The following is an 11,745-nucleotide window of genomic DNA, read 5'->3' on the forward strand; positions in this document are numbered from 1 at the left end:
CATTTTAATTATTTTATTATGTGAGTCCCATTAATGCACCAATTATAGATCTTGAAAAATGTACCTTAATTGATTTCTTTTTAAAATGGGTTCTACAAATATCATTTATCACCAAGAAACATATCGGTTGGAAAAAGAGAAAATCTGACATTACCACATCAGCCATCAAATTAACATTTGACATTTATCTTTTGACATCTCCTTTGGAGATGCTTTCATCCGCTCCTCCACCATCCCCACACCTTTTCTTCCTCTGATCAACCCCATCTTCCATACCACCAATAACACGCCTCTCCGTCACCATTAACCCTTGACACAACACCGCCACCTCCTTTCTCTCCGCCTCGCCAACTGCTCAAATGACATCGCCCTCTCCTTCACCGCCCTCAAATCCCTTTCCACCCTCCAGTCCCTACAGCTCTTCAAATGCCCCATTGTTCCAATCCGCTTCCCCGCTGATCACATCGCCTCCCTTCACTCCTTCACCTACATCAACTCCCTCCGCCGCCTCACCGGCGTCTGGCTCACTTGCCTCCAAAACCTCACCAAGCTCACTATCTCCAACGTCCAAGTCAAGGCCTCCGGACCCTTCATCATCCTTTGAAACTTGAAAAAGCTCAGGTCAGTCACCATCTCCCAAGCCAATTTAATCGACAGCATTCCGAAACACATGAATTTAAATCTTACCCACATCGATTTTTCACGCAATAAGCTTCGGGGGAAGATACCCAGTTCCCTCACACTCCTCGAAAACCTCAAAACCTTAAACCTTTCCTTTAATTCCATCAATGGTGAAATACCCACTTTGTTCGGGGATCTAATTTCGCTAAAGAATGTATCTTTGTCCTCAAATTCTTTATCCGGCATCATCCCGGAGTTGATTTCAACAATCTCGGACTTAGTTCATCTCGTGGCAGGGATTTGCAATGTGTTGGTGCGTGGCGAGGGAGGGAGGAAGTTCAGGGAGTCTCATGCAATGCGTGAGATTTGCAGGGAGGAAGAAGGTAGCACAAGGAAGAAGAGGTTGAAGTTCTATAGGGTGGCTGAAGAAGCTTTCCAAACCCAGATGGGCTTATTGGTTGCATATAAGCACATAGGAGATGGGATGGAGTCGAGGAAGAGATGGGGTTATTGGGCTAAGCTTTGCCCAGATAGTTGGGGGGAGAGAGTGGTGCGAGAGAAAAAGCGTTGGGGGGTGGGGGAAAAGGTGGGTGATGGGGGGTGGGAGGGTGGGGATTTTGGGGAAGAAGGGGATATGGGTTTTTTTTTTTTTTTTTTTTTTTTTTTGTAAATAAGTTTTCTTTAAATATTTTTTTTAATTTTTATTTATTTTTTATTAAGTTTTTAGCCACATTAGCACAAATAAGAACCCTAGTCATCACTTAACGGTCATTCTAACAAATTATGTAGTGGATTGTATGAAATTGCAACTAAATCATATTTGAGGTATGAAATTGAAATGTTTTTAAAAAGTTGTAAGAAATTAAAATCGACCACAAACCTGAATGGGTAAATAATAATGTACCCTTATAAATAAATATTAGTAGTCATCTCTTTTTTTGGGGTCTCGCTAAGACCTAGCGTGGGAGTTAGTTCGCACAAGTCCCTTTTAATCCTATTAAATTTAGGAAGTTTTAACAAAACACTTCTAGTACTACTCACTTTTAACGAAAAACCACATTTTTACATTTCCATGATACTATTCGCTACACCTTTATTTGTCCTTTTTCATTAAAACTAAAGTTTTTTTTTTAACTTTTCATTAGTTTCCTTTTAAATTAGTCCTTACAAATAGTAAACACAAGATTATAGTAATATGTAGTCCAGTTCAGTCATTAAAAATTAATGAGGCCAAACAAACGTACCATAAAACGATTTTTTAGCTTATATGGGTACTAGTGCCACCGCATCTGACCATGAAGAAGATTCTATGAAAATATTCTCCGGTGATCCATTATTTTTTAGATTTCATGCTTATTGAGGCCCTTGGAATTAGAATAAGCTAACTTTCAGGGCTTGTAAAATGCAATAGCATTTTGGAGCCCAATTGCCTCTTATTTGCAAATTGTTAGCCGTTTGCAATATTTTGATCTGCAGACTTCTAAATGTACTCTAGAATCTAATTATCTAATCTATACATCTAGCATTTGGAAAGTTTACTCTAAGTTAGAAGTTTTAAGTTTGATTATTCTGAATGTCAGTTCAACATGATTATAGTTAGCTCATTGTGCAACCTAAATACTCAACTCGATATTGTTGTTTAATGAAAAAAAATGTAGACGTTATTGACATTCCAAAAATCTCTTTGTGTAATACTCATACGCACAATTACATAAGCGTATTTTCCATTTTAAGTATCGAAAATTTGGATTGTATGGTAAAAATTTTGAAATGTCAATAACGTCAATACTACCCAATAAAAGGTTTAAAACTTTATGAAGGCTTGGACATAATATGTTGATTATTGAGACCCTTAAACGTAAGCAATGACCAAATTCATTGGAAGCAGAATTCAAAATTTACATAAGTTGGACTAAATGAATACAAATAGGTAATATATGATAAAACCAATAAAAACTAGCAAGTCAATGGCCCAATTAAAGGAGAAGAATATAATACCAGTACAGCAGATCAGCTCATTTGGATGGTTTCAATGAAGAAATTGTCAATAAAGCACATTTTCTAGATCTTTCCTCAACCAAGTCACAATTTTAAATTACTATTGACTATTGACCAGTGTAGAGTTGTCTTAGCGGCCAAGTAAACACTGTTTTCCGACCACTATAAAACCCCAGAAGGAAGATTAAACCAGTCGTAATATCCACACAAGAGAGAGATTAGTTAGTGTGAAACTTGATTAGTTAGTGCTTATATCATGGCTGAAGAAGTGAAGCTGTTGGGAGTTTGGGGAAGCGCATTTAGTGGGAGGGTGGAAATAGCTCTGAAGCTGAAAGGAGTGAAATATGAATACGTTGAGGAGGACCTGCAGAGCAAGAGCCCTTTGCTTCTGAAATCCAACCCAATTCATCAGAAGATCCCTGTGCTTCTGCACAGTGACAGACCAATAGCTGAGTCCCAGGTCATTCTTGAGTACATTGATGAGACTTGGAAGGAAGGTTTTCCCATTTTGCCTACAGATCCTTATGAAAGAGCCCAGGCACGTTTCTGGGCTAGGTTTATTGATGAAAAGGTGAAAATGTTTCACTTTAATCTTTTCGTATTAAGTATATGGATTTGGATCTTCTCCGGATTCCTTCCCTGGGGATCTTGGAGATCAAGGCACAAGAACCGTTCATCAAAAATCGTGCGGCCACAATTAAATGTTTTTTATATTTTTAAAAGTAAAACAATATCGTTTTGCGTAAAAAAACATTTAATTATGACCGCACAATCTTTAATGAACGGTCTTTGTGTCTTGATCTCCAGGATTTCCCGGGAGGGGATCTGGAGATGATCCAAATCTAGGTATATAAGAAAAGTTATCTTGCTTTATTGTGCATCTAAATCATTGATGATCAAGGTTATTTTTAACAAAGTTGATTATAGCATGAATGTATAGTTTAGATTAACAGTCTGTCACCATAAGTATGTGCATGACGATTTTACATTGGGTATATTAGCTTGAAATTCTTTTGTGACTACCAATGTAAAACTTTATAAATTACTAAACTTGACAATACATGTCTGACCTCACATAATATGTTGGTAGTATACAATGTTTACGCTATAAAATATGAATTGTAATTAAGTTGGTTCTTGTATAAAATATGTACTACTGCTGAGATTTCACTAAAAAAATTGTAGTCTAGATTAACAACATGAAAACATATGCCTAGTTACACAAAATTTTTATGTCAGAAAAGCTTCATCAGTGATTAAGTTGATTCTTTTGAGTCTTACAACATTCAGTTGACAAGTGAACATTACTGTTGAGTGTATATAGTTCTATTTTCTTGCTTGCCATGTGGCAGCTTATTGACCGCACTAATAAATTTTGCAAACAAAAATATGTGTCTAATAAGCTAAATTCTAAATGTATTTGTTTACTTTAGTGCTTGCCTGCAGCATGGAAAGCTCTCTGGGGCAGTGAGGAACCTGAGAAGGCTGTGGAAGAAGCCTGTGAGCTTCTGAAAATACTGGAAAATGAGCTCAAAGATAAGAAATTCTTCGGGGGAGAGACGGTTGGACTTGTGGACATTGTTGCCAACTTCATAGCCTACTGGCTTGGAGCCATTCAAGAAGTTGTGGGAGTGGAGCTGTTGACCAAAGAGAAGCTTCCCGATCTGTACGATTGGAGTGATGAGTTTTGCAGTGTTTTTCATGAAAGTCTGCCTCCAAGAGATAAACTAGTTGCTTTCTTCCGTCGTCGCCTTCAGAGCACCACCACCGCTACTTCCAACTAAATGGTTCATATCATAAGATGGTCTCCTGAGGCATTTCGTGGTTCATGATATTTTATAAGAATAAAATCAGGATTGTACTTGTGGCTCGATCGGGCTCTTAATAGATACACACACACAGGATTTCGTGGTTCATGATATTTTATAAGAATAAAATCAGGATTGTACTTGTGGCTCGATCGGGTTCTTAATAGATACACGCACACACCCTTTAAGAGAAGGGATCCTCATTTTTTTTAACATCATCTTAACCATTATATCTGACTTTAATGAAATTTTGTGGCTGAGATTAAATTACAGGCCACAGAATTTTATTAAAGTCAAATCTAATAGTTAAAAGTATGTCCCTATTTATTTTGAAAAATGAGAATCCTTTCCCTTGAAGGCTTCCTATATATATGTGTGTGTGTGTGTGTAATGAATTGACAAGGAATGTTTAATTCGCTAATGCAACCCACCGCTTGCAAGGTCCTTAGGGTGCGTTTGTTGTACCGGACTATCTCGAACTAGAGTAGCTTCAAGGACCAAGCTAGACTAGCTTAGACTAGACTAAGTTGGACTGGGTTAGTGAAGCGTTTGGTGTAGTGCCGGATAATACGGCCTGATAATAAAAATAGTCCTGTTCACACCAGCAAGTTTGAGAAAACAAGTTTTTACTTGGGATATTGATAGATCCATAACATTTCTAGGTTCCACGCCACAAGTTTAAAACAAAAAAAAAAAAAATCAAATTCATCAGCTAACCATAAAGATTGAATCTTTACAAAACTGTAAAATTGAGAAGTAAAAATCTGGGTCATATTATTTTGTTGACAATAAAATCATACAACCTTAGATATAATAATACAACAAACAAAGAGGGAAACAAATTAAAAACCTTAATTAGATAGAAAAACAGAATGACCTCGCATAAAATGCAACAACTCCAGAAGTGTAATCAGCAGGTAGCTTAATGGAAGCACTGAAAATCCCATGCTGATAGAGGTCCTAAGAAACAAATCCAGACCCTGCAAATATACATAGCCACCAAAAACCAAACAAAGACAACAACTTTTATGATCAAAAGACCCATGATATGCCGCCAATTCAAAAACCCAGAAACCAAAAAAACAAAACCCTTTCACATGATTCTCAATACACAAACCCAAAAGGGAAACAATTACAAACCTGTTCGTTCATCTAGTGAGAAATGGACGGATTTCCCATCTCTAAGGATCATCAAATTGTCAAGAAAAATTGAAAGCAAATGGGTAGCAATCAATTAAAAAAACACACCCAATCACATAACACAATCGCACCCAATTTTTGTGATAAAAATTCAAAAATTTCAGAGACTTGGAACCCAAAACAACAAAATCGATATAAATAAAAAAACCAATAATAATTTCATATTTGCAAAACCAAATCAGAGAGGAGCAGGATGAGGACAAGCAGGACGAGGATGAGAGAGCAAGAATACATGATTTACGTACTATTTAAATAAATTGAATCAACATTAACTATAATATTTACCTCCGATGGAAAAATGTAAAATACATAGTTAGTACATTTGCGTATAATACACACTAACATTTTTGCACACGCATCCTTTTTTTACATCACGACATTGGCATCAATTTCCGCCTCTATTTTCAATGAGCTTAAAACTGAACCCAAGCAGAGCAACCTGTATGGGAAAAGAGGAAAACATAGTTTAGGTAAAAAAATTAAAAAAAAATCAGCACTTGAACTTCTTATATGCATAATTTTCTTAAAAAAATAATCAATGACTTGAATTTTGACATAGTCTAGAATGTCAATTCCTCCTGATCGCTTGTAGTGACTTTTAAGGGAGATAAAGCCATCTGCAAAGCAACTTTTAGAAAACCTAAATCTTGCAATGATCAAATCACTGCAAGAAAAAACAAAATAAAAAATCCAACTTTAACATTCTTTTTGCCTAAAGCAACAATCTTGCCGATAGAATGAAACAAAAGCAGAGAGAAACATGAGAAGGAAAAATGAATTTGATGAATGGTAGACAAACGTTGGATGGCGAAAGAATCAGTCGATGTTGACTAAGAATTTCGAACTTTTGTCATTGATTTAGTCGCTCAATTCTTCTCCCGATTCTGGTATGTTGGTTGTTCTTCCTCCGGAGAAGCACCAAGTTTTCACTGTGAAGTAAATAATCAAAAACAGAAATGAAATTGAATTTGGTGAATAGCAAACACTGGATGGAGAAGGAATGCAGAGGAAATGGAGAATCCGAGATTGAAAGTTACATCCGATAAGAATCAGTCGATATATAGACTCCCAAAACAATTATATGGCATAGATGAACGTAAATGAAATCAATACAAAGTGGAGAAAGGAAACCGACTTCACCTACACAATCACCAGAGAGATACCCAATCCTTGTTCATAAATTTGCAAGAGAAAAAAAAACGTAACTACGTGCTAGATACAATGAAAATAGTGTGGTGATTGAAAGCAGCCACTAATATCAAAAGTGAATTGCTCTAGTTGGGAGAAGCAAAAAATGTGAAAAGCCCAACTGCTCACTTCCTTCTTGTGTTGGAAATTCCTCTACTCTTCTCGAGTTTCTAAGGCAACGAACCTTAAAGTTTGTACCCATTTTGAGAGAAGAATGGGGGTTTCTTTTTCCGTCTAACCGCCCGGCTTTGTTTGTGAGCGCAGAGACATGGAAGAATTGTTTGTCAGCGCTGAAACGTGGAGAAATAAGGAATGAGTAATACATGTGCAAGGGAAAATTGCACAATCCAACATATTGAACTCGAATTATCCAACAACTGCATGGAATTAGTGAAGAGCAAACCTGTAATTCGCTTCAAATTGTGAGCGAGCAATGTCTTTTGCATCATCTTCTCCTCCTGCAAAACTGTTTCATTTTTTTTCTTCAAGTTCTTGTTTTGTGTCCTTCCTTCTATATATCTCTCGTCCCGCGAACTGCTTCTTTTTGCTTTCTTTTCCTCCTGAACACCACTGCACGTTCACGTTTATCTCTCCCTTCGCAAAACGGTTCCCGGTTAGATGCATAGCAGTTTCCAATCTATTCCCCACGTTTATCTTCTCTTTTCTTTTTCTTTTTTTTTCTTCTAATTTTTAGTTCTCTTTTTGTTTAACATATTTTTCTTTTTTATTTTTGACAAAAGTATCCCTACTAGTTTGTTTCTATTATTTTCAGCTAGTTGTGGATTTTTTTTGTTTGAGGGGCTTTATAGTCCAATTATTTTTGGTGAAGCTTTGAGACACAAAACTCTCATTCTAGCTTTCTAATATTAGAGATTAGAGATTAGAGATTAGAGATTGAAGATATCATACACAAATTTTTCAAAAATACTTCTATATTCACTACCCGATTTAATAATTCATTAAACTACACATTTTTAGAACTCTAACGTACAACATACATGTACGTACATATTGTTCTAGTTAGTCCACGTTATTTTCACACTTTTTTCAATAATACACATACGCTAAACGTGATTTTAACATGTTATTGAAGAAACAAAATATTTAATTTAATAATAGTAAAATTTTACCCAAATAAAAACGCAACAAATTTATTTATTGAAAAAAATCCAAATGGTTTAGTATGTGCCAGGAATATACAAAGCTTTTTGGGACAAGGAGGACCATGAGAAGGCGGTGGATGAAGCGCAAGCTACATTTTGTGATAAGGTAATACTAGAAAAATTAAATTTGTAGACACAAACTAAATAATATGAAAGTTGATGATGAATTATATTTAAACGTTGACAAACATGCTAATTATTACTGATGATGCATCTTTTGTAGTAAGCACTTTTATCATAGCTCTATTTAAAGCACAACAAATTTTGTTACCCAAATAAAAACGCAACAAATTTATTTATTGAAAAAAAATCCAAATGCTTTACTTTCTAAGGATTTTTTGTCAAACTTTGTTGGAGACACTTTAGGTATTGAAAAAGGGTTATACTAGCAAAAATATTATTTGGGGTAATTATTTTTAATATGAAATGTAATTAAATCCATAAACGCGGGCAAAGACAATGAGACAGAGATGTTCGTTGAACCTTGTTTTGCGGTCAATTTAGATGGCTATGATTTCAATAACAAACTAATACACAAAACCAAATGCATTCATCTTCAACAAAGCAATGCCAATGTCGAAAATAATGGCAGATTATTATAAAAACCGATCCAAGCTTCTAATTATTTATCGATAATACAGATTATTATAAAACCAGCTCCAAATTTCTAATTAATTATCGATCATACAGTTTTAATGTTGTTGCATGCTCAGGTCCTTGACGATGGTCACAGGGATTGCAGCATTCGTGAGCACAAAGTTGCTCACACTCCCCAGTACGATCCTGTTTAATTTCCACAAAACAAATGGATTAAACATATAATCCAAATTAATTACGACAACCTTATTAAAAAATTAAAAGAGAAAATTGGAGCATTAGTAGACTGAAAATTCGTGAGCACTTTTTTTTTAAAAGGAAAACTAATGAAAAGAATTTGAAAACTTTGAGTTTTAATGATAACGACAAAATAAAAGGTAAAGTAAATAGTATCAGGATTGACTTTTTAGTGTAAAAATGTGATTTTTCATTAAAGTAAACAGTACTGTGAGTTTTTCGTTAAAACTTCCTTTTTTTAACTTATTTCCCTATTATGCATGGGAGTTTAAACAGAGTTAATTCAAATACCAATTTTCACGAATATTTAGTTCAATTACCGAAGTTTCAAATCGATTAAAATTTGGAGACCAATGCTTCAATTTTTTTAAATTGATTATTGAAAAGAAAGAAATCTAAGAAAATTGCACCCATACCTTTTGATGGTGCTAAGCCCTCTGCTTCCCATGACCAAAGAGTCCAGCTTCAGATCTTCAACTGCTTGAAGAAGCTTCTCCCTTGCATCTCCCCAATACAATTTTGTCACAACATCCACCTGTAAATTAATCCCGTCAAAAATCAAACAAAAGCAAAATCAAAACCCAGATCAAGATTATCCCATTAATTAAAGCAAACCTCTTTCTGCCTGGAAGCAGTGTCGAGTGTGTCAAGAACTTCCATATCAGTTTGGACACCGTAATTCTTCATAATCTGTGGCTCCCTAAACTCTGACAATGGAATCAGAGCTGCAAAAATAAAAAAAAATCCCAGATCAGAAACATAACCAATTTGATTTAAAAGCTTCAAGCTTTACCTATAAATAAATAAAAGTATTAGTCATAAATTCTCCATGCAACACTGAGAACCCAAAACGCATGGATACTGAATCAATAACACGTCAACTACGCTTTGTTAGAGATAATAATATCAACTCCTTTCTCAAATAACATATTTAGAAGAGGTTTTTGAACTTTAATCCTTCAAGAAGATTAAAATTTAATAAAAATCTGGTGTTAGATTGAATATTGATTTTAATCCCCTTAATGTGTACCTAATTCAAATTCATATTATATTTTTGTTTTTCTATTTAATAGATAACTTATTTAATGTTATTACATTAAATTTTAAATTTATTATCATACATATTTTAATTCCTTAATTTTATTTAACTTTCTCCAATTAATGTACCTAAACGTCTGTATAATAATATATTTTATTAAATTAGTGTAACAAAATGCCAGTAACTAAATATATTGTAGTAAATTAGTGACATACAAGAAAATATGTAAAAATATAAGTAGCAAAAATTCCGTACCTAACTAAATGATACTAAACTAATGTATTGAAATGTCGGTACCTAAACATATTATATTAACTCAGTGTACTGAAATGTTCGTACCTAAATATATTGTAATGAATTAGTGACAAATAAGAAAATATGCAAAAACATAAATGTACCAAAAAATCTCTACAAAAATATTTTCTTACATAAGATGCTTACCTGAGAATTAAAATTTATAATACTTTCATAAAATTTAAATTCATAAAATTAAAAAAAAATATTGAATAGATATGCTGCCATTAAATAAAGTTTAAGGACTAAAATTAATTTTTAATCTTCTATAAGTTATTTTTCTAAACTTCATCTTATTTAAAGATTAAAATCTAATTTTCTATTAAAATACACGTTCGTTCCGTAGCCGGACTAAATTACTCCGATCTAGATATTGAACTCAACTGCAAGGAAACGATCGAACTGTCCTAACTCTTTATAAAGATATATACTTACGAGAACCGGATTGGGCCCAGAGCTGGGAGCGGGACTCGCCGAGGGAGTTGGGTTTGATGTGGATGATGTAAAGGGTGTCACCTTTGTCAGCCAAGTTCGCAATCGCCCATTCCAAAGCGTTCTTGCTGCTCTTCGAGAAGTCCATCGCCACTCCAATCTTCCTATCCTTTCCCATTCTCTCTCTCTCTCTCTCTCTCTCTCTCGATCTTCTGCAACTCTAGGCTTACAAATCCGACAAGGAAACACAACGTTGCGTGAGAATTTCCCTTAAAAAAGATGGGTTCGAAGCTTGTATTGTAAGCAGAATATAAAGGAAACGGAATGATGACGCGCTGTAGGCTTGTAGCCAATGGCACTGGGTTGTGCGTTTTAGTGTTGGCTGCGATTTGTTTCGTTTCATCCTGACCGTCCACGTTGGGCCAGGGCCTTAGTGGTGGGTCCGGCTTTTGTACGACTAAAGACCGTTCGATCGTCGCATGGGATTCCATGCTATGGTCACGTGATAGAAGCATGACGACACGATGAATGTGAATCCATTATTATGTTTGGGATTGGCATTGCGTGTATGTAAGTTTATGGATGTTGGATATGTGTTAGTTTAATGAGTCAACTGCGTTGCTTAAAACCTTAAACTATTCAAAGTTGTGGAGTGGTTTTTGTGTTCTTATTTTTACCTCTTGTAATTTTACTCTACTTTTATTTTTTATAATTAATGGATTGAATAAAGTTTTGTTTGTTTAATTTTTTTCTTTTTTAGAAAAGAAGGACAACTGGTGACAGACAAACTACGATTATCCACCCCTTCCGAAGAGTCGGAAAGACTCACAGAGCCAATTCAACCTTCCTCTGGCCACAAGTCTGGCTTCCACACCAGCATAGGATTTCAAACCCGAGACCTCCAGTTTTTAGTTTTAAGGAAGTCTCGTAATTCGCCTTTTACCATTGGACTATTTGTTTGTTTAATGATTCTATAAAGTTTGTTTGTATGGGAGAGAGTTTTTTACTACCAATTCACTACATCATAAGGGATTTCCATTTTATTCAAAATGGAATTTAGTCAAGTTTCCAAAAAAAAAAAAAAAGGAATTTAGTCATGGGATTCACTACACATCAAACCTCAATGATCTAAACAATTTATTTTGTAAGTCTCGATTCATAGATTATT

At 34.9% G+C, this 11,745-nt stretch overlaps 2 protein-coding genes across 2 annotated transcripts; one reads left to right on the plus strand and one right to left on the minus strand.

Moving 5' to 3' along the window:
* Positions 1-2,803: 2,803 nt before the first annotated feature.
* LOC103967342 (probable glutathione S-transferase) lies at positions 2,804-4,577 on the plus strand. Its single transcript, XM_009380604.3, has 3 exons — positions 2,804-3,190; positions 4,053-4,461; positions 4,522-4,577. Exons 1-2 carry the CDS (start codon positions 2,876-2,878, stop codon positions 4,401-4,403), a joined length of 666 nt encoding a protein of 221 aa, XP_009378879.2. The 5' UTR covers positions 2,804-2,875; the 3' UTR covers positions 4,404-4,461; positions 4,522-4,577.
* Positions 4,578-8,506: 3,929 nt separating this feature from the next.
* On the minus strand, positions 8,507-10,895 carry LOC103967348 (universal stress protein PHOS32). Its single transcript, XM_009380606.3, has 4 exons — positions 10,581-10,895; positions 9,428-9,537; positions 9,229-9,347; positions 8,507-8,761 (listed from the first exon to the last, which is right to left on the minus strand). Exons 1-4 carry the CDS (start codon positions 10,753-10,755, stop codon positions 8,671-8,673), a joined length of 495 nt encoding a protein of 164 aa, XP_009378881.1. The 5' UTR covers positions 10,756-10,895; the 3' UTR covers positions 8,507-8,670.
* Positions 10,896-11,745: the final 850 nt, after the last annotated feature.

This window comes from the organism of the source record quoted next, unplaced genomic scaffold (assembly GCF_019419815.1).
Source record: "Pyrus x bretschneideri cultivar Hongxiangsu unplaced genomic scaffold, Pyrus_bretschneideri_v1 Contig11, whole genome shotgun sequence".
Taxonomy (NCBI): Eukaryota; Viridiplantae; Streptophyta; class Magnoliopsida; order Rosales; family Rosaceae; genus Pyrus; species Pyrus x bretschneideri.

What these genes read in the sequence shown, in the direction of transcription:
- LOC103967342 (XM_009380604.3), top strand. Translation starts at nt 2,876, where the DNA reads ATGGCTGAAGAAGTGAAGCTGTTGGGAGTTTGGGGAAGCGCATTTAGT. An exon ending in CTAGGTTTATTGATGAAAAG is followed by an intron (nt 3,191 to 4,052) that starts GTGAAAATGTTT and finishes TGTTTACTTTAG; the next exon opens with TGCTTGCCTGCAGCATGGAA.
- LOC103967348 (XM_009380606.3), bottom strand. Translation starts at nt 10,755, where the DNA reads ATGGGAAAGGATAGGAAGATTGGAGTGGCGATGGACTTCTCGAAGAGC. An exon ending in CTGGGCCCAATCCGGTTCTC is followed by an intron (nt 9,538 to 10,580) that starts GTAAGTATATAT and finishes TTATTTTTGCAG; the next exon opens with CTCTGATTCCATTGTCAGAG. An exon ending in CTGCTTCCAGGCAGAAAGAG is followed by an intron (nt 9,348 to 9,427) that starts GTTTGCTTTAAT and finishes ATTAATTTACAG; the next exon opens with GTGGATGTTGTGACAAAATT.